Raw genomic sequence first — 22840 nt, forward strand, 5'->3', positions numbered from 1 at the left:
GCTCGCTCTCTCTCTCTCTCTCTCTACTCTCTCGCCTCTTCTCTCTCTCTCTTCTCTCTCTCTCTCTCTCTCTCTCTCTCTCTCTCTTCTCTCTATCTCTCTCTCTCTCTCTCTTCTCTCTCTCTCTCTCTTCTCTCTCTCTCTCTCTCTCTCTCCTCTCTCTCTCTCTCTCTCTCTCTCTCTCTCTCTCTCTCTCTCTCTCTCATCTCTCCAGGATATCCTTATTAATCCAGCTCGATGAAGATCGTGTCGTGTACCGTGATGCCCCGTTCTGCTGAAGTCACTTCTCATCTCGGTCAATCCTGTAATCTGCCCAAGGGACGCCCAGTGGCGTGCAGAGGTGATGTTGACAGGATTCTCATGCCCGCATTCAAAGAAGTGGTCGATCACAGCCTATCGCTTCCGCGTAGAAGCCGACACAGTGGTGTTCTTGGAGAAGAGAAGCTAGTAGACGGTCACGCCCGGCATTTTCTGGCCCCGCGGTATGGCGATGCTGCTTTTGGCGTGCTCACACGACCAGAAGTGTCCTCGTCTGAGAATCTCTTTCTGCCAAATATCTCAGAATGTTGTTTCAACCGCTGTGACACCCTCACGCACTGTTGCAAGTCAATATTCGTCAGCTCTTCACAATTGTTTTAAGTTTGCGAGTTGCCTTAGTTTGCCAGCAAGCTTTAGCGAATAGTTATGAACACAAGCTACCTAGCTCTTAAGGGTTGCAAAATTTGGATTGGGACACGTAAGCTTGAATTTGGTTTCCGTCAATATACCCTGCAATATACCCGTTCTCCTCGTTGGACCAGAAGAATTTTGCTTACGTGCAGAACAAAGATACAGAGCTTCGATACCGACATACACGGGCGCTGACTCGGCTGACCAGCGTCAGCCAATAGAAAGCGGGGTTTTCCATGTGGTTACTGCATGCCAGTACGCGATTGGCTGAGGCGCGCGTAAACCCAGAACAGAGAGCTGTTTAGACAAAGGTTTGCGCCACCTCTCCAGCGAGCAAACCAACAAAATAATTTATTGAAATAACTTCATATCTGTTGTGTCCTGTGTTCTATGCGGCATGGGTCTTCGTTGCCACCAAATTGATTTTGGTGTGAGGTTTATATCAGAGCATCGAATATAAAGAAAGCACAATCTCCAGCATTCCCGATGGTTAATATGATAATCGAACGAGAGGCCTAAAACCTCATGGTCATTTAATGCCTAAAAGCGCTTTTTCGACAATAAGTCGCCATCCTCACAGGGGATGCTTGTGTGTATTTAGGGCTTTAGAAAGCTTCTGAGATTATATGGCAACGTTTGCCTGTTATCCTGGTAGAAACGGCGGGCACCACGGGGAATCAAACCCCAGTCAATGGTTAAATCCAAAAGCAGTAGCTTGTACACACTGTTTCCTTGTAATGTAACTCAAGCGGCATGTCATGACGCCAATATTGAAATGGTGGTGGTGGCAGAAAGCTCGAAACTATTCAAAATCGCGGACTATTGAAGCGAAATTCTTTCTTGAAGTGAAATATACCGCCCGCTCCTTGGAATGCGTAAAATGTTTTGCGTCGTTGACATGGGAATATTTCAATGTTGAGCCGCATGTTTTGAGTATCTTGAAGAAGCACGGATATTGCCTAGATTCTTATTGAGGAATGTGACACGAGTGAAGCATAAACAAGGCGATTGTTAAATATTTAAAACGAGGATATTAGGGTTACTGCTCCCCCGCACGCAAAATCGTCTTTCATTTGAACCATATGGAAGTTGCAGTACACGTGACATAGTAGAAGCGTGCAAAATAAGCACATCTTGTAATACATATGATACATAGTACGCAATGTGCGATATGTACGAATTTCGTACACAACTGCCTGCACATTTTCGCATCGTTTTAGCATGTGCAGTTAAACTACGTCATCATATTGAGTTAGCGTGTTCGGTATTGCCTACTGGCTGAGGTGCCTTCATCGCGGGTCCGCCCTTCGGACTCCTCCATTGAACCCTTGATCGTCGTTCCCTCAGGGCTCAAAGGACTCCACGAGACCCTCGGTACCTTAGGGCCTAAGGGAGGTCACGTGTGCCTGTCCTACCGGTACGGGTGCCCTCGGTTTGTCGTGAAAATGAAAAATGGGGCAAGTTTTGCTGGCCTCTGGAGTTTGACACCACTCGAAATTAAAGGGCCAGGAGGACTTCATGGCGCCTCCCTAGACGTGGTGTCTCTTCAAAATACCGGTCGTGATGCCTGAAATGAAGCTATTGGTTATCGCTTCGCTGAAAGGGCCTACTTTGGATTTCGTTAGTGTAGTAGGCACAGAAGCTGTGCTGCCCCTGATTTTGGTGTCCTTTGAAAATGGAAAGGTTGGGGTCCTTTAAGTGACCGGTTGGGATTTGGTGACCGTTAAAAATGATGATTACGGTGCCCGGAAATAAAAGTGTTGATGACCCATCACCGAATAGGCCGATCCCGGGTTTCATCCTTTGGGAGTTATGGACATTGAGGTGGCCCTGAAATTTGTCGTCTCTAGAAAATAAATGCTTTGGGGCCCACTGTGCTCCCATGGAGTTGGTTGCCGGCCTACATGTTTATGACACACCACAATGAAGGCTTTGTGGTGCCTCTTTTGTGGAAGTGGTCGATCCAGAATTTGGTCGGGATGGAAAGCGAATAAGTTGTTGTGCCCCTTGGTGTCCTTTAAATGAAGGTTTAGAGACCATTTCAATGGCCTGCTTGCACTTAGTACCCTTAGTAAAACGTTTTGGTGCCGCGAAATGAATGTTCTGATATTCCTTCGCCGAATGGGCTGGTCCATGATTTCGTCAATGGAGCGCCACGGTCATCGCGATTTCCTCTAAGTCTTTGTCCATCAAATGTAGAGGTTTGGGACCCTTTGAGGTGTTCGCTGGAATTAGGCGCTTCTGAGGCTATGACTCCCCAACTTGAAAAAATAAAATGGGTGCCACTTCGCCGATCGTCGAAGAACGGGCCAACCAGAAACTTCGTCGCTGTGAAACGCACAGAAACTCCTTTTGAAAATAAAAGTCTTCATACTCAGAACGAAGGGTTTTGGTGCACGTTGTCTACGGAAGTGTTCCAGGATTTGGTTCGGGGTGGGACGCACAAAGTTGTTGTGCCTTTTGGGAATGAAGGTTGGCTACCGTTCGGGGTACTCTCTGGCACTGTGTAACTCTTGAAAGTAAGGTCTGTTGTGTGGAGATAATGGTTGCAATGCCCTTTTGCCCAATAGCCAATCCAGGATTTTGTCAAACGAACAAGGTGCATATATTGTAGCGCTTCGGGCATTCGGTGGCTCCCAGAAATGCAAATTTGGGACCCTTTGCAGTGTCCTTGGAATTTGGCGCTTGTTGGAAATAAAGGCCACGTGGTTCCGAAATGAAGATTTTGGTATTCTTTCACCATGAGGTTTTCGTGCCACGAAGGGCACCAAAGCCTAAGTGATCTAAGACGTTGGGCAGCATGGTCCATGCCTTCTCCCACCCACCCTGAGGATACACCTCTGTGTATATTGTTCGATCACAAGTTGAATATGACCATCAAATCTAGGCAGGCCAGGTGCATTAGCATCATGTCATTCAACGAAATTATCTTCTTTAGTTCCAGTGGCTGGTAGTTTCGGCAGGAGCCCAATAGCCACTTCAAATCATTGCGTTCCCGCCGCCTCCTGGAGCGGCCTCGAAGCGGCACCATTTGTGGACATGCGCAGTGTTCACTGTGACAGGCAGGTGCTGTGGCCAAATAGCGGTTGGTTTTTCTCTAGCAAATGTTACTTCTTTAAACTTAAACAGGATGCAAAATCGGTATATTGAATTCTCGGAAGCTATGAGATGTCTATGAAGAAAGGTTACTGAAACATAGACGTCCACCCGCTGCCCCGTGTTCATTCTCAAGAGATGAGCTCTGGAGGATGGGAACAGCTCAATATATTGAGTATTGTCAGAATAGTCGTTGCGAAGCACCACATTGTCGTTTCATCAGTACCTCCTGATGCATCGAAGGTCTTTAACTCAACGTAAATACTTTGAGTTATTAGCCAGAAAAAACAGGAGCTAAAGGACTTCTTTCTTCTGACCGCATAGTAAAATGGACAAATTCGTGAAGATTTGTGTCTCGGGTATCGGATGGACAATGCTCCTGGCTTCGCCCCCCCCCCCCCCCCCCACCCCCTAATGAAAAATGTTATGTTCTACCCCTGCATGCTAGCAGCATTTGTTGCCTGTGGGCCCGTCGATGGAGCTTAACATCTCTATGAAGGGCATGGCCTTCATCACGACCATTTCCTCCACCCTAATAACCCGTGCCTCCCAGAGATGTGCCGATGGAGCCCCGGCGGTTTGCACGCCCCTGTTGCCCAGCGGTGGTCCGTGACGCGTCACAATCGCGCCGCCCGCCCCTCGGGCCGGCGTTGACGCGACCTGGCAGGTCAGCGCTCAGGCGCACGCGCCAGGGTCGCGGTGACCTTTGAGCGGAGCCCGCCGACATCTGCCCTGCGACCTGGCAGACCTGGCTCCGTCGGATGAGCTGGACGTAAACCTCCATATCTCTCTTACATCCGCTGTCGTGACTGCCCCCCCCCCTCCCCTCCTCTTTGGTACGCCATCGATAAAAGCGTATCAACGCTCGTAAAAATGAAATATTGTGACTCCGAACACGCCAGCGCATTGAGCAAAAAGCCAAACACGCTGCATAGCCCCTAAACGCTTTTGGCAAATGACACTCCCTGCGAATGGCATGTAGGCAAGGTTGAAATGCCTTTGCAAGAATGAACAAAGGAAGCGGAAGGGAGTTGGAGGAACACATCCCCTTTAAAAAACTGCTAGTACTCCCACTCGGGGATCATCAAAATACCCTACTTGGGAGTCAAAATGATGGTACCCTGTCTGAGTTTGAAAATACATGGCAGGATTTATTCCGTTCAAGGGATTACACTCGCTTTGGTAAAAAAAACACTCTTAAGAGTCAAGTGACCGTTAAATGAGAATACTTCATACTCTTTAAACGATGTTCACATCCCACACAGCACCTTGAGGGTGTTTTTGTTTTTCTCAGTGTAAGATTTGTTCATAAATTGCTATGGGGTATTGATATGCACAGCCACAACTGATAACTATTTCTAAACGCATCCTACCTAAACGATTCCTGTCTAAGCGCACCCCATCTAAACGTATCCTCCACGCTCAAAACGCGCCCCAAGAAGACGTTTGGATGTTTTGCCTTGGACGAAGGTTACGATTATACCGGGTTCTTATATCATGAGGTCTGCGTTTTCTTGTCCTGTTGATCAAATATCTACTTCAAAATTGGTGTTTGTTGCACTGTACTTCAATTGTCACGTGAGATCAGTGACCTCACCTGACCTTCATAAGTCCAAAAAGGGAGTCTGTTTATGTCCTTGTGATAAGGAAGCTCAAATTGAACGTTAAAAGTTGCTCCATGAAGCTAGTTCCCCGCTAAAAAAAACTGTTTGGTTTTGACCTGACCTTGATATGATCTTTATATCTTACCCAAGGTCAGTTGAATTAGTAGTAATGTTAGCCGTCAGCTATTTGATTGTCTAATCGGAGTTGACACAAAATATCGGAGTTAGATTGTCCATAGTTGTAAACAGTTTGGCACTGGGTTGCTACTTTAGGGAATTATACCGGAAAGACCTCGGAGGTGTCAAAATGGCCCCCACCCGAGCGCGTGTTGATCAGGTCTTAAGTGCTACGTTTCCCTGGACCAACATAAGAGATGTCGGTATGTAGGGCTAGTGACATCGTGCCAGAGATCCATGCAACCTTATCTGGCCTACTCAAGCTCAAACAATACTCAAAATATGCAATTATTCTATGCCAACTAGCCACCCAACCACATTTTCATTGTACCTGCCATATCATGCCTTTTCTGTTTAAGCGAAGCTTATACAAACCCAACTGCTCCTGAAAAGAGATCATGACATTAGGGAAAGGCAAGTGAGAGAAGAAGAAATGACAGGCATTGCGTTATGGTCTGAAATCGTCCATGCCGCATATGTATTTCTGCCTTTGACCCTGCGAGGTGACATTGCCTAAAGGGCACACCGCTACAATTCCTTTCACACCCAGACCACTGGTGATTTCACGACCGTTGGCCTTGATTTTGACCAGAGACCTAGTGAGTGCAGTGGCTTGCCTCTCGCCAATTAGCACTGAATCGGGCGCCGGTTTCAGCTGCTACAATGCATCGCCTGCGCTGCCCGATACCACCTGCACTGCGTGGATGAAACGGAGGTGCCTCTTTCGCAATCAGAGCAAGAGGCATGGACGTGTGGTGACTGTCGACAGAACCGTGACAGTCAGACCACACTGTCGCCTGTTGAACAGCATCGCTATCACCGATGTGGGGATGGCCATCTGAACGGCTGTGCGGTTTCTCTGAGTCCCAGCACTACGCTCAACCAGTGCGCGGAGGTGAGGTATCAGGAATGTTTTGGAAACACTGACGTAGTCAGATGCGTACATAATGTACATTGTATGGACCTTTGATAAGCGATTATTGCAAATAAACACTGAATGCGTATGTATTTACAGCACGGCACGCTGGTTAAACCTGTTAGGTTGTTATAATTACATGATGGCACCCTCTTTCCTATTCCTCAGCTGGACTGCTGGCCCTACACCCCGCTCGGTTCTCAGGCCATACCTGTGCCCGCCGCCTCCTCTCCACCGTCCGCCGCGGAGCCTCTCCACCAGCTGACCTGCTACTGGTGTCAGGACCTGCCCAAGGTGGACTGGGTGCCTGCTGACCTCGGACCCACTGACTCCTGGTGCCTGGTCACGCTCCCCTCCACAAGCGCTGTCTCAGGAACAGCTCACGAAATCACAGCGTTCACCTGATACAGACGTCCACCCATCTCCCTCACGGCGGTCAGTTAGTCCAGCGAATTTTGCAAAGGCACATGCAGCACTGTCGAGACAAAAAAGGCGCAGGCTCAATCGAAAATGATTCCGATTCCGATATGGCCGGATTTGAGGGGTTCCGACAGGAAGATGTTGATGGACACGATTGTAATTCTGATGCTTCCTCGTCAAAGGCCGTCATTTCTACCTATAGCAAAGAAAATGGAGACGTGCGGAAACAGCCAAGCGGCAAAAGACGGAGAAGACGGAAAAAGAACCGATGGACGTTGTTTAAAAAGAGATGTCACCAAACACGACATCAGCTAACCAGGAAAAGCGGCGCAGACTTACCTGCCTGGTGCCAAAATGCGGGACCGGAAATATATGCCATACCCCTGCAGTACCGTTTGGTAGACCAGGCGGAGGCCCTGAAACTGGTTCGCGGCCCAAACGCAGCCCCGGAAATATCCAGTCACACGCTGGAGACGATCAACTTGGACGAAGCTACGCTGGCCGTGCACTCAGAGGAACGGCTCCTGTACCACATGGAAGAGGACGCTGTGGCCACTGGTCCGCTGGCTCCCCCCGTGCTGGATCGTCTGTGGGAGGTGGTGGAATCCGAACTGGACGCGCTGGGGTACCCGCCGCGGCATCCGTGCCGGCCTCGGACCACAGAGGGGCGCGCTCCTCGGCCGGCAGCCGGAAGGCGGACGATCGCGCAGCACAAGAGGATGCCGCACGACATGACGGAGGTCGAATGGCTCGGGTGGAGACGCCTGATGCCGCGCAGGCGTGGGCGGCCGAGGAAGTACCCCAGGACCGACGACCTGCTGTGGATCCAGCACAGGAAGGAGGTGAAAGATCATTCGTTCGTACTGACACCCCTTGCATGCATGCATGCATTGGGTCTGCTCGATCGCCACCATATTTGATTCCACCGTCGTCATTTTGGATGAACCTGGCCTTGCGAGAGAGGCTCTCTGATGGGTTGTCCCTAGAACGAGCGGAAAATTATGAATATCTCAAATCGTGTTTCAGTCCCAATAACTCTGTACAACTGTTGTAGCGATTTTTCCCTTCGCTTTGCATTTAACTGTACTGATATGGGCTATCGCGGGCGTAATCGCCCCCGCTCCTGTGGCGATGGAAAACTCCAAAAACTGAGCCCGTTCTGTTGTAAGACACTTGAATTATGGCACCGCAGGTAGGTGTGATACGATCAATGCTGTCATGGGCGGAGACACCAGAGCAGCCTCTACTTTCTGGAGCGAAGCGTCGTAATTTAAATTCCACCGCCAAGGGCGTTTCACTTTCAGAATGTTTCGCAGAGTTACAGCTAATTGAGATATCCCGCAATATTCAGTGGGGGAGGGGGAGTCCCGAACTTTGACAATAAAGTTTGTCGTATTTGGGGACAAATCCGTTTTTGTGCATTTGGGGCATGTTAAGCTATTTGTGTTGCTCAGGTCCCAAGCTATTTTTGAAAAGTACTCCTTTGCCCGAGGGAGGATTGACCTAGCTGGTTTACATTCATATGAAGCTAAGAACCTAAGCCTGGATCGAACCACCCCATTGTCAGGAACGGGGCCGTTGGGCAAACCAAGGAACCGCAGTGCTTGACCTTAATGTGAGCGAACACGAGCTCGTCAACGTACCCTCAAACTGCTCTAGGATGCTAGTGTGCAGCAGGCGTGTGGCGTAACCCTGTTGCACGCAACCACATCGTCGCTGATCTTGCAGACCCTGGGTATTCCACCAAGGGCCTGGCCGTCTCCTCTGTTGCCCTCATCACCGGATGAACTGAGATCAGCCGCTTTGGGTCGCACACTGGGACGATGGTCTTCTCGCAGACATGCCCTGCACCTCCTGCCTGGCCTGCTGTCTGTCGGCCACAAGTGATGATGCGTGGCAGGCTGATCGGATGTGTTTTCGATTCCTACTTCAGCTCGACGCTCATAAGAAGGCCCGCCATGTTTTTACGATAGATCGAACGCGGAAGACGCGCGAGCGGTGGAGTGCTTCGGTACGTTGGTCTTGCCCTCCTTTTTTGGACCATGTCCCGTTAGCTGTCCGCGCTGGGAGATACGCATCAACTGTCAGTTGCTCGGCTGACGCCGTTGGTGCAGGTGCTGGCGCTGTCATTGATGGATTAATTTTGGTGCTGGGATATTGCACGCTTTGATGGCGTCAACGCGAAAAGCTGCGACGAGTTTTTCGAATTGCTAGCTATATCAGATTCCAACGGAATTCCCAGCTTCATCAAGCGGAATTTACGCTGACCACGCGGGCCGGGTACTTTCCCCACGGCTGAGCTAGCTGACATGTTCAGGGGCCCTTCGAACGTTCCCAGGAATGTGTGCTCCTTTCTGCTGCTAATGTACAGCCACTCGTGGGTTGTGCCACACTTTTTAGATCGAAACCCTTGCATCTCGCCTCAGCTCGGCCCAATGCGACATGACGGTCGCCGCTGGGCTGCCAACGATGGCCTCTTGCCGTCATCATCATCGCCGGTGTGGTGGCGGGATAGGAGCAACGTTGAGGATAAATGAATCATTGTGTTGCGAACCGTGACGTCCGCTTTACCGGCACGGCCGTTTTTGGTGTTTTTATCCCCCTCCTCGCCGACTTAACCATCGCCCTGGTGACGAAGGGGCAAGGATCCGTCCCCTCTGTGACATTTTCTTAAGAAAATGTCCGAAACGGTTTCCGCTGTCTTCCTGAGCATTTTAGTACTTAACCCTGCATCTGCTTCAAGGGTGCTGTAATTCTGGTGAGGTTTAGATCATGTCAGGCCAGTGGCTTAGAGAAGCTTCAGCTCGTTCGTGTCGGACTGAAACGTTGAGCATGGCATTCGCCAGTAATGCATTGCGATAAAGTGACGCTTTCGTCTCACTACCTTTTTCACAGACCGTTGTTACTACCTTGTCCCGAAACTACAGTCTGGCGTTATTAATACTCATGACCTGGGTTGACCCTTGTTTTTTCAGTAATGTGCTATCTAGACGTGTGATATGTAGATGATATATTGTTTTTTTTTAGACTTACCGTGCGCTCTGGTTTTCGTGGGTGACAACAGAAATGTCGCGATATGTGTGATGTGTGAAGTCATAAGTGTTTTAAAAGTCATGCGTTTTGCCACCGACGTGCTAATGGATCTTCCGTCTTTGATTTCAGATGGGTGTTACGCTGCACGACTGTTTCTTGCCGGACAGAGCTTTAGAAACATCTGCACCCGTAGAGATGTCACAACCAGAGCTGATGCGCCACCTTATGAAGGCCCGGCGCGTGGCAAAACGACCGACCCACCGAGCAGCCTCTGTCTCGACTGGACCAATCTCCCTGACGATGGCATTCTGGCGGCCGAGGGGAACAGGGCGCCGCCCGTTTGGCGTCCACCCTCGTGCGCTCAGCGTCGGGATCCGCCCGCCGTGCGCTCGCTGCGGCGCGGGTGCCCGCTTCGGCTCGGGGAGGCGGGGCGCCCGCCGGCCGGCCGAGGCGGCGCGGGTGGCAGCTCGGCTCGGCCTCGGACCCGGCTCGCCTCTGCAGCCGTCCCGCGGCAGCTCGACCCTGCCGGGCGCGGGCCAGCCGCCGCCGTCGCGCCCGCCGCGTTCGCCCGCCGGCCCTGTCAGCCCCGGCTGCGGGCTGACAGGTCCTCCGGGCACCAACGGTCCTCGCTGAGATGCCGGCAATGCGACACGGGCTCGAGCTCGACATCAAAGTCCTCGTGTGTTTTGATGGCCACTTCAGGCCGAAGTGGCACAAGAAGAAGCCGCCCCGCACCAAAGCAAATCCGCACAACGGCCTCTCAACCGCTCCGCTGAAGGCCGTGCCTCGCGTTATTGGGCCTGCCGAAAAAGAACGGCGAAGTGCTTGATGTAAAGGGTGGTTTCCTGCTGCTCTAGGCAAAGCCTTTGACAGACTAAGTTGACTTGAGATCCGTTCCGTCTCCGTTCCGATGTTCGTGCTCCGATTTCCACCCACTTTGGTGCGATGGCAGCTACGTCGCATCCGATGACGATTCGGGGTTGTTGAGTGTCACTGTTCACTGTTTGGGGCATCGCTGTCATTTTCGTTCAAAGAATAAGACCATTGATTCAAACGACCGTTATAAATGGTCCATGACGCATTCTGTTGTCTTGCGTCTATCGGTTCATCGGCCCCAGCACAGCATGAGCGTTCATGCTTGGACCGCTGTCCGTTATGACCATTGTTGCTTGTTCGTGATGCACAGCTCTCTTTTCCTCAGACTTAATGATTTCGAAGAATGTCATGCTAAAGCAGTGTGCTGGAATCGCTTTTGAACTAGGGTGGGTGTGAAAAAATTCATGGCAAAAAGACAGTCCGAGAGGGACAAATTCAATTTACAAAAGATGGAACTTATGAGCAAGTGACTGATGCTTCAGCAAAAACATCGATTTCAAGTTGGCATGAACGCAATATCATAAACCTGACAAAACTGTTTTGTTTTCAACATCATCGGCCATTAAAGTGAAACAGAATACATTAAAGCATAGCAATTTCATGACAGTGTGATAAGCATAAAAAATTCAGTAACACCAATAATTTGATACTGCACTTTGTTCCTCCCTCCCACAGCATTTTTAACACAAAACAAAGCGAAGGAATTCAACAACAAAATAGCAGCCGAAAATTCAACAAGCATAAAGCACTCAAACAAGAAAAAATATTGGACTCCTACACAGCAGCCTATCACCAAGTCAGACACAATACACATACCTCTGGTTTCTGTTGAGATGGGATCAGGGAAGGCAAACAATTTGTCACTGTTTCTTACCAAATACCAACGCTTATTTCCATGAAAGTAGCCTAGCTATGCCCAACCTAAGGAGACCTTGCTTCATCTCACCCTGCCTAACCTGTTGGTATCACAGCAGCAGTTGTGAGTAACTGATTCCTGCACAATTCCTATTGTCACTTGCCATGCACTTAACCAACTTCACCAAATTTAGAGTAGCCAATATGTTGAGCATCATCTCAATTCACCCATCTGTTGACAGCAGCACTTGTGATAAAAACACGATAAAGCTCATTTTTGGCTGGTTTCAACTTGCATTTTTGTTCAGTTCATTTGTGTACGCTTATTGACATCAGACAAAGCTGGCAACAGGTAATTGAAAACACTAAATCACTTTTAACAACTTATTCTGATTGCCTTGGTTTACCTCTGTCAAGGGCAATAATGGGTATGCTCCACAAAATAATCACTTTTCTCCAAAAGTAACATAACTTTTGGATGGCCATGCCAGTACTGCTGCTTGCCTTTTCAGCTGCAGCAAAGGCAGCTATTTAGGCTTGTTTATTCATATTTAGTGACATATTTTGAGATGTTGTCCTCACATTTTAAATGGGATGCTCTGACTTTTTGCTTAATACCGATGTTTATCTCATATCATCATTTCTTTGCGGCTTAGATTATCCCAGTGTTAAAAATATACTGCAGATATACAGTAGTCATTTGCCAGTAAGCAAACCACGACAAGTATGAAAAAAACATCAGGTTCAAGCAGCCATTAGGGACCACTTCAAGAAATTTGGGGCAAATAATCAAGAATATGGAACAAAATAACGCCATTGCATGCATTGTGACATCATAATTTGTCTTACGGCAAAACTTGATGGATTAAAACAGAAAATGGCTAACTCTGGTTACAAATCGTGTGTTGAAACCAGGTAAGGTAAGTAATTACTTGGTCCACGGGAGACTTGCTGGCTTTACCAGGGCACACTCCTTCCTGGTCCCCCAAAATAAAAAGTCAGTACCACGGTGCTGACAGACAGAGTCATCCCACTCACCCCCAAAGATAAATATCAATCACGTCCAACAACCTAGGGGATTAAAGTGCGAAACATGTAAGAGGTGTGCATGATGAACATTTCCGGAGGGCAGAATTTTGCCATCAGACACTTCTGTATTAGCTGCGTCAGGTCTATCCCAAAGCTCTATATGACAGCATAAGGATAGCGTTGTCGGGCAGCCTGGTGAGCTAGACACTCGAAGGGGTTAGATTTATCATTACCTAGCACCGCCATAAGCCAAAAAATGGCTAACCGAGGGTTTAACAGGATACAAATGGCGGTGAAAATAAGTCATGTGCTTCAAATTGTCTTCTTCATTCCCTGTGAATTGTTCACTCTTGGGTGCATATCAAGCATGTTTGGGCAGCATGGCAAATTAACCCAATTGATGTGTAAAATACGTGCAAGTTTGCAGTTGGAGCATCTTGCACAGAATTTGGTCAGCATTTTAAGCAACAGATAGTACCTCTAAAGGCAATTGAAAAGAAAGGAAGATTAAAGTGGTATCACACTCGTATGATACCGAGAAAAACAAAAGTAGTTAAATAAATATAAATACTGATACTGTTTAGGAAAATTTTTGTTGGCAGTTGATTTGATTTAAAATTTGTTAAAAATTGTTCATATGGTAATATTCATCCCGTAAATGTTATTTACAAGACATTTCTTGAAATTATTACTCCTGCATTTTGGACGTGATGCATTTTGTTGGTCGGGTTTCTTCGGGTGAAATAAATATGTGGAGCAAAATTCTCTACCAGGCCTTGCTGGTGTGAAGCGACGCAACTGGTACGTGCGCTAGTCCCCGAAGAGGATCACGGAGACGGTAAGGTATCGCCTCATCGTCGGGCACTGAACAACTCAGCAGGGCACGATGACTCGCCGCCGTAGGCGCGACCTGTGGGGGCGTGACGCCACAACACAGCCGCGGGTGGGGCCATGGCAAAGGGCGGGAATAGTCGCCACCCGGGGGCGACATGCGATGCGTCGAACCTCGCCTTCCGGTTTTCTGGCTACATACGGCACGTGGTGACCACTGATGCCTCCTGCTGACGTTCGAGGATCCGTACTGCCCCAGGTTGTGTTCAGAAATTGTACGTTCTTATAAATCTTGATCTTTTTTGGACAGCAACGGGAACCCGGCATCTGAAGGGTGGCATTTTGTGCTGGCTCACCCCCAGGGGCACAGCCAGGGCCTTTGTTAGAGGAAAGGGGGGTAGAGGGTACAGGGTTGACGAAGGGCACCCTGATGGTGAAGGCCCCCCAACTACATAAGTAAGTCGCTGGATTTGGTCCACTTTCTTTCGAAGTTCACGATTTTCTTCGTCTAATTTTTAGTTTAAATTCCTGATTTGTAACAAAAGCCAGAGGGCCCACCGGAAGATGACATTTTGTTTGCATTTTGAAATCATGAACTGAAGGAAGCGGGAATAGCTACGTGGGATGACTGCATGGAACTGACCGCATGGAATAAGCTGCCGGCGCTTTTTACTTTACATTAGTTGCGTGGATTCTTTCCAAACCGATAGAAATCACATAGCTAAGTTCCTAAATGTGAGCACTATTATATAAACCTTCGAACGCTTCTTATGGAAATATATTATATGTAATAAGGAAAGCCAACTTACGTTGGTTGCTTTTTGTGTCACCCTGGGTAATTCTCAGAATTCAAGATGGTACATTCCTGGACTATGCTACGAGGTCTAATATAACACCAACTCGGAGGCAAAATATCAAACTCTGAAACGCCCTTGGACTACAGTGTCCGGACATCTAAAGAAACCTTGAGTGCAGTATTACCAGCCAGCACACGCTACATGCCCCCATTACTTTTCATAATGACAATCACTATGTACACCTACCTAGCTCCTCTCCGTTGTCTTTGATGTTCGCTTGCTTGTTGATGCAACGGCTACAGTATGCGACTTTTCCTAAACATTTGTAGTACTCTGTACTCCAAGGGCCTGCGCTGTGGCCGGTAAAGCTGCAGGGTGCATCGCCGAATGCCTTGCTTTTAGCGGCTGAAGCTGCGGGTCACTGCACCCAGGGCGCTTCGTGAGTGACTGCTGCTGTTGAGACGGCCGGTATGATGGTTGACATTTCTTAGTCCCTACCGGAGTTGACAATACCTCTAGTTCTCGTCTTTGGAGGGGTAAGGGTCACGGAGAGGTTTCTTCGGTGGGGGGGGGGGGGGGAGGGGCTAGGAGTGTAGCGGGCCGGCCGAGCCTCCAAACTTTCAGCCAAGCCTTCTCCAGTCCCAGGAGATGGTCAGACGACATGGTACAGCAGCTCACCGCGGTCAACCGACATCTGGCCTGTTAGCACTATAATCTCGCTGCCCCAGTGTCACCAGGTGTGCGCGCCCGCCAGCAGCTCCTCCATGGCACCCTGGGGAAGGTACTTCGTTTGTCTGACATGTCAGCTCAGTTAGTGAGCATTCTCGTTATGACCCGTCACGAAGACAAACGGCAACATTGCCATGAGACAGTGCTGCGGAAGGAGGAAGTTCATGTTCCGCTTCCGCGCGGGAGCATGCGCACCAGCAGTGCATGCTTGGTCAGGTGCTCTTCGGCTGTCTCCAGGTAGTCACTAAGCTCCTGTTATGTATTGGCGCGTTTCGAGTGCAACGTTTGCAGCAGAACGGGGACAGTGAGGTGTCCCCTTCGGGACTCGCCCACCAGGCTGAGCAACTGCAGTGCTACAAGGGGCCTTGTAATCTGAACCAACCTCAGCCCCAACAAAGTCTGTTCACTGAAGAGGCATGGACTAATTTCACTGCCGTCAGGTTCAGCCAGCAGTGAAACGCGGCATGATTACCGCCAGCGCACGAGACTGAAAAGCGGCCGGGTGGACGGGTTTCCATGATCAGCGAGACCGACTGGTGGCGGGCTCTGTCCTGAAGTCTATGGCACTGGTGGTGTTCGGGCCGTTGGTCGACTAGCCGCCTGACAGACAGACACCCTTCTGTCTTCGCTTGTGTGTCTTAAAAAGACTTTCATTGCCCAAGAGATGCAGCACAGCCATGTCACAAGCGACCTCCACTTGGGTAAGACTGCATGCCTAGCCTGATCCAATGACTCCCAGCGCCGGATCAACCTCATACTTCACTCACATGGGCATGATACATACTCCCATGATGAGAGGATCACTGATGATGGCATGCACGCTGATCAGGGGATTTAAGGGCATGCCATCTCAGTATCGCCGTGCTGCTGCATGTCTCCTTCTTAAAGGGGGTGTGCCACATTTGTCTGGGGTTTTGAACTGTGACAGCCGTCTTGAAGATTATTCGGTGTAGTTAACAGCCCTGCCCTTTTCAAGGGCTAAACCCCTCCAGTTTCGAAAGTATACGCCAGCGAAGATGTTGAGTCTATTTCGGAGAGAGCATTTTAAGGCGACCTCGGCATTCATAACTTCATAACAACATTATTCAGATCCTGTCATTCCATAAGCCATGTGGCGATTAAGGCAAAGAAAAATGTACTTGCCCCGTCGTTCCAATATGGCGTTCGTGAGCACGATTTCCTCATATAATGGGCGCTAATCGGCTCTCAATAAATGTTGGGCAAAGTGCGATGACGTAATCAAGCTATGGCCCACCGGGGAACATATTTACTGAACGGAGAAATTGTGTTGCCTGCAATATCTTCAAATGTGAAACATTCCCTGTGATGGCAACAAGTCACACCAGGATCTGAGCGACTGCCTGGAGTCAACCAAAGAGCACTTGACCGGCAGGACGTGGACAGGCCTTTTGTAAGTGGAGGGATGGTACATGGAAACAGTTCAGAAACGGCTTTAACAAGGTAGATGATATTAAGTGTTAGCAGGATGCAGATCAATCACCCCACTGAGCACAGGGCTATCACTCAAGTCGTAGAGGTTTTAGAGCTGTCAGTTAAATGCCATTTTTATATGCTTATTTGCGGTCTTGCACCGTTAGCCTTGTACCATAGGGTACATCTAGGATTTAATGTTCAGGTTGGAGTCCAGTTCAATCCGGCTAGGCCAAATCCAGTTCGTCCCAGCCCCTCGCCAATCAGCTTTTCCCAGATTTCTCGGTTCAACCATGTTCGGTCCGATTTACCAGAAATAATAACCAAATGAATCCATACCAATCCATCTTCACCGTAAGAACATTTAAAATCTCTAACAGCAAAGTTGGTTCATCTGAATGTCTAGAACTTAAGTTCTTGGTGAAATTGTATCGGAAAATGTGGAGATATTGTCATAAACTAGTGGATGCTAAGATACCTGACACAGCTTGTTGCCTGCTAGGAATACAAGTTTGCATGAAGATCAGAACAGACGAGGCTCGTCGTAGTATTAATCATATCACAATTGTTTTGGCCAATAATTCGCAAATGCCACCACATCGCCGGGCAAAAATATGTTCTAGTCTCAATAACCTGGACGCATGAACACATCATTTAACATTTTCAGACTTCAGGCTAAGTGCAATATACCAACATATGTCTTTAGACGGCTTCAGCGGCACCCAGTTCACAAGCTCAGGATGGCGCTCATCTAGTATGCTCTCTAAATGATTAAGATAATAATCTCATCACGTGTATAAAAATTAAGGTGTGCATCCGTTCTCGGGTATACCAATCTGACGAAACAACCTCAATTGTGGCCGTTATTTCCAGCACGATTACCGGCTGCGTTGACATTTAGATGCACTTGTGCGACTGTCCACTGCTTGCGGTACCAGCACTTTCATCCACAGGAAGGAAATAGCTGCGTCATTTTTCAATATTTTTGCTAAACTGTCAGATGCTCACAGATCTCCTTTCTTGCCCATGCTGGAAAAAACGAAGGCTTTTTTAGTTTTAAACGTGTATCACACAGCTGCGTGAAGCCACATTTACACAGCCCAAAACAATTTGTTATATCTACGTTGGCTATAGCACGCAACTTGATATTCATTGATTGTTTTCAACACGCTAAGAGAAGTACCATAAGTACTTCATTATAGGCGCAGCGTTTAAGTAAAAGTGTGCAACGTCTCTCGCGTGCCGTGGGTGTCTTAGACTATTACCGCGGCACATAAAGCCGCGTGAGTCACCGGTAATGACTACGTCGCTGAATAAGACCGCATAATGGTGTCTGGTCACATCTAGTGACGAAAATACAGCGTTGATTTGCATTATTCAACGATTCTTACTTTGGTGGTATTATGGGATGCGGAGGCAAATATCCATTTCGCCATTACCGTAACGTCAGTGCTGATCCAGTGACTACTCGGTGATTCGAGATAACAGGCCTAAGCTGTTAGCACGGAGGACGCTCTCTGGCTGTTGACGTCACCATTGCTAGCCAGCTGCCGTCTAACGACTGGCCTCATATGTCTCATCAAAGCAGTCGATCCGCTCGTCTGGAGCCAGCTTGCATGAATGTCAGCACGGGCGTTCGCAGGATTTCACAATCGGAAGGAAGACATCTCAGAAATTCCCTGAAGCGTGCAATTTCTTGTCAGTCGTTCCTTGCATCGCACGTTTTTTACCTTCTCGTCCTTGTGTGTTTGCCGAAAATGTTGTGCTTCTGGCGTTTTCTAAACTGTCAGCATTGAGTCAAGTACACATGCTGGTACAAGTAACAAAGCCCCCGGGGCTTTTACGCGTACACACCGCTGAGTGTTAGACATGAGGGAAGACGCCGCGGCGGTGCGGTGGGCACAGTGCGTTGCATCATCGACTACAGTGCTCACAACGAATGCCAACTGTATTCAAAATAAGCTGGCGCGCGGCTAACGGAATTGTCTGAGGCGTAATCCACCCAAAATGCCACGGTTAAAAATCGCTCACGAGCGGAAAAATGGGCATATCTGGAGCATGAGATGTCCGAAATGTGTCAATTGCAAGTCTAGGCGGCAGCGTTTCCAGACTGTGCCCACTTCCCCGTTGGTGTTTCGTTCGACACGCCTATCCCTATCCCTCTGGCGATCCCTATCCCTTCGCCTATCCCGCTGGCGATCCCTATCCCTTCGCCTATCCCTCTGGCGAAGTGGCGCCCTGTGCTGTCGGTGGGAGCTCCACACTGTCACCAGGATCGCTATCGCCAGATGGAGTTCTTTCAGCATCAGTCAGTCACAAGACACAGGCTTGCGGCAGTCTGCAACAACTGTTCCGAGATCTTATATGCTACACTCTTCCGTTCTGATTTCCTTTCAGTACACTCACACCTGTATGGCAAACCCACTGCAATCTGTCAGCTGGACACGTTGGGGTTTAGCGCTGATCGTACTAGCATGGATTTTAAATCAGGCTTGCACTTCTCGTCCAGGGGCAAAAACAGCTTCTGATTTACAGGATGTGATCGATGGCAAACACTGACACTTTTGAGAACCAATTGGTGACAAAATTGCAAAAATACAGACACATTTCAATAGCCCGGACAATGTTTCAATTTACTATCCCAGGCGAACGAAAGTCAAAGCCTAGTATTGGTCTCTACTCGTTAACACATGCAGCCTGAGCATGTGTAGAACACATGACGAAAGTTGACGTTTCACTGTGTGAGTAAATTGAGCCATAAGATGTTGTCAAACATCGTAGCTTTAATTAGGATAGTTTTAGCAGGTGTCAGAAATATACTACAAACTATACTGGATCAGTGCTGACGTCACAGATCAGCGGTGACGCAGTGCTTTTCCAGTGTCCCTCAGGTCAGTGTTTTTCACAGATTGGTTCAGCCAAGATTCACTTCACATTCTAAATAGTACAAAATACTAAAACCAGGCTTATTACTAGTCGTAAGGATCGTAGCTGACCCAGGGGGGTATCATCCGTATCGTTTAGCATTATTAAAAAGTGGCAACATCGAGCTTGCGTGAGAATAGAGGTAATTTGGAAGCAAAGCCTACATGACGTCGTGTATACCATATTTGATGACGTCAGTGGCACGGAAGCCTCTTAGTTAGCCAGCTGACCGCTACACAACCCATTAGTTTGAATGGTATGTTTTGGGGGCGTGCCGCTGGCGCTTCCCGGTTGGACTCTGAGTGAATGGTCCATGGTTTTGTCATGCAAACACAATTCTGGAGGGCAGATTGAATATCGGAACAGTTTAACCTCATCAGAATTTTGTATTCTTCCGTGGGGTGTACATAACTAGGGGTTAAACGTCATGCGGCGTTTGTAGCGCATCGCGTATCGCAGTTGTTTGGCGCTTCATATCAGAGGTTTGCGATCAGTTGCCATGACTACGTCTTGTACGAGAGATCCCCTGTGCAGTTTGTCTTGCACGATTGGTAGCATTTAAAATGCTCGGTCTGTGAATATTTTATTATGCATATGTGTGCAACCCTTAGGTAGAAAACACTTGACTGTAGCCTCATAAGGCTAATAACACAGGGTTTTACTGTACTTACCTTACTGTACTCACATCACTGTGATAAGAGGAGTGGGAGCTATTACAAATCAGTATTGCGAATGGTCATGTAATCATACCTATAGACAGGGCAAATTATGCAAATTGAGCTGTTAAAATCTGTCACCAGGCACAAAAGGCACAGACAAGCCTAAGGCTACCTAACGACAAGCCAGCCTTGGACAAGCCTGGTCATGGGATGCAGTACACCACAAACGCCTCATGACATATAACCCCGAGTTATATCGTCATACATGCAGAAATCGTACATTTTGATAAAGCTTAACTATTCCAGGACTCGCTGTTCATTCCAGAGATGTGTGCCAATAGCGAAATGACGGATAACTTCTTCTCAGTCCAACGGGGAACCGCCAGCCGCACGTCACCAAAACATACCCACTATTCAAACTAATGGGTTGTGTAGCAGTCAGCTGACTAGCTAAGAGGCCTCCTTGCCACTGACGTCATCCAATATGGCATTCTTGACGTCATGCAGGCTTTGCTTCCAAACTATCTCTATTCTCGCGCAAGCTCGATGTTGCCACTTTTTTGGACCGGACGGTTCTACCTCGTTAGATAGCCTTGAGCTGACCCCAGCTTCTTGCGACGAACGTGAGCAGCTTGCTACGCAGCGTTTTAAAGTGTCGTGCCATTTGAGGCAGATAGGTTCGGGCGCTCGCCGCGCGGTGATGCGTTGGATTCAGTGCAAGGCGGTGGACTGCTGTTGGCTGCGTTCATGTCGTGGGAAGCTGACTGGCGTGAAGAGCGTAGCTGATCGTCGGCTTTCTGATGAAAAAGCGTTAAAGAGCCCTGCTGATGTAGAATTGTTGTTTGTGGATACCTGAGCCGTTGCTCCAGAAGGCATGTCAAAGATTCATCTGGGGCTTTCTGCTGCTGAGAGCAACAGCGGTTGTGAGGTAAGAGACTGAGCGTCACTGATGTAGACCTCTCACAGTGCCGGTTGCACCTCTGGCTTGGCGTACTGATCGGTGCACAGATGTGAATTAAAACGCGTTTTATTCTCATTATATTGCATATCAAGCTGAATAAAGGTGGTAGAGGTGTTTAAAAATGTCCTTTGCACCTGTTGATACCGTTATTGAATGGCTTTTAATCTAAATTATTGGTATAATGTCGGGAAGTGTGAGCTCTGCACCGGTAATTGTTACGCGAAGATAGTGAACGTTGCCTGGGTACTCAGCTGATTGTACGATGACGTCACAAAACCAACGATGATATTTTTTCAGGTGCGTGCAAAACCATATTGCCGTTAAATATAGGGCTACAGGGCTGCAGTTTTTCCAAATACGTTGGGCTGAGGGATGTAGCGTGGGGCAAGAAGAAATAACTGCGCCTGCCTCCAAAATGCACTCAACATAGTTTTATCTACGGATTTCAGGCTCTTGCTTTTCAAGTTAGGAGCAGGGGTGTAGTTTCTGGAACTTAGTTTCGGTGGGCTGAACCCTAAAAATTTTGATTTAAAACCACATTCATGGAAATAGGAAACCACACCCATGGTCAGGAGGTACAATGCCCTCCCTCTATCTGAACAGGAAACTAGCTGCGCTGAAACTAGCGCCTCTAAACTGGTTATGTTAAGTACGCCTTTAGGTCTCGACCATTATTCAGTGCTTGATGGCTAGCAAATGATACTTAGGTTCAAATGAACTCCCGAAACAAAAATGGCTGGTTATGACGCATTGTATTCAGTGTGTCTTTGTCTTGTGGCTTGTTGCATTCAGAGTTATATTGTAACGGTTTCTGAAAGGTTCAGCTCCAGATGACAGTTAAGACGGTTCCAGATCTCGTCGGTGACAGAGAAGGCACCTTTATCACCCCTGTTCTAGTCCACGCATCCATAAGTTCGTGGAATCCGCTCTACCGTACGATGACATTGGTCTGTTTACCCAGCTCGATAAACGGGAGTCCTACAAATGCTTTTTGCTTTACTTTCCTGCAACTACTTCGCAAGCCCAATGTAGTGTTAAATCAACCCGCGCAGGGCTGGGGAAGCTGATTTGCCTTTTCCGTTTCTCAAGCACGTTAAAAAACGAACGCCTGCATCCACACCAAATTTGGAGCAGCTGTGTATTTATCATTGGACACCCTTCGCGCAAATTTGAAACTGATCTATTAAGGCCTGTGACGTAGCTCAGGTTAGAAAGTGTTAACTACTTTAAGCTGTATCACAGCATAAAGTTGTTTGCGGAACAGACTTGATCCAGTTGCAAGCCCTCGGTAGCAGAGAGGTAAGTGGGGTGGAGTCTTTAACAACCGACCCACTCGTCTGACGATGTGACAGTGGTGGTGAAGCTTGCCAGAATCGACGTGACCTTAAGAAAGCTACGCACCCTCTGCCGCGGTCTGTTTTTGCCTGTAGCCCGGTGGCTGCATAACGCCTGTCAAGCATACTTTATAGATATTAAGGATTACAGTGTGTGTTTCTTGTAATGCCTCGTAACATCTTTCATAGTACAACAGTTTCAATCTTTAGTCTATGTGTACATATATATATATATACATATATATATATATATATATATATATATATATATATATATATATATATATATATATATATATATATACAATATATATATATATGTGTATATATATATATACACAACACACAATATATATATATATATATATATATATATATATATGTGTGTGTGTGTGTGTGTGTGTGTGTGTGTGTGTGTGTGTGTGTGTGTGTGTGTGTGTGTGTGTGTGTGTGTGTGTGTGTGTGTGTGTGTGTGTGTGTGTGTGTGTGTGTGTGTGT

The 22840-nt window shown here is 48.0% G+C and overlaps 1 protein-coding gene and 1 long non-coding RNA gene across 2 annotated transcripts in view; both read left to right on the forward strand.

The window, feature by feature from the left end:
• The window catches only part of LOC119108834 (uncharacterized), a 63507-nt gene extending 57079 nt beyond the window's left edge, over positions 1-6428 (forward strand). Inside the window, exon 3 of the long non-coding RNA XR_005095359.1 lies at positions 6202-6428. This is a non-coding gene — a long non-coding RNA (uncharacterized LOC119108834). The remainder of the gene's footprint in view (positions 1-6201) is intronic.
• A 208-nt stretch (positions 6429-6636) lies between these two features.
• On the forward strand, positions 6637-10548 carry LOC119100650 (uncharacterized). The gene is made up of 3 exons (XM_037223730.1): positions 6637-7724; positions 10045-10229; positions 10431-10548. Exons 1-3 carry the CDS (start codon positions 6930-6932, stop codon positions 10546-10548), a joined length of 1098 nt encoding a protein of 365 aa, XP_037079625.1. The 5' UTR covers positions 6637-6929.
• Positions 10549-22840: the final 12292 nt, after the last annotated feature.

This window comes from Pollicipes pollicipes, unplaced genomic scaffold (genome assembly GCF_011947565.3).
Source record: "Pollicipes pollicipes isolate AB1234 unplaced genomic scaffold, Ppol_2.1 Scaffold_2555;HRSCAF=2994_pilon_pilon_pilon, whole genome shotgun sequence".
NCBI lineage: Eukaryota > Metazoa > Arthropoda > Thecostraca > Pollicipedomorpha > Pollicipedidae > Pollicipes > Pollicipes pollicipes.

Coding starts and splice junctions, on each gene's coding strand:
- LOC119100650 (XM_037223730.1), top strand. CDS start 6,930: ATGCAGCACTGTCGAGACAAAAAAGGCGCAGGCTCAATCGAAAATGAT. Junction 7,725..10,044: donor GGATCCAGCACAGGAAGGAG/GTGAAAGATCAT, acceptor CTTTGATTTCAG/ATGGGTGTTACGCTGCACGA. Junction 10,230..10,430: donor CTGACGATGGCATTCTGGCG/GCCGAGGGGAAC, acceptor GTCCCGCGGCAG/CTCGACCCTGCCGGGCGCGG.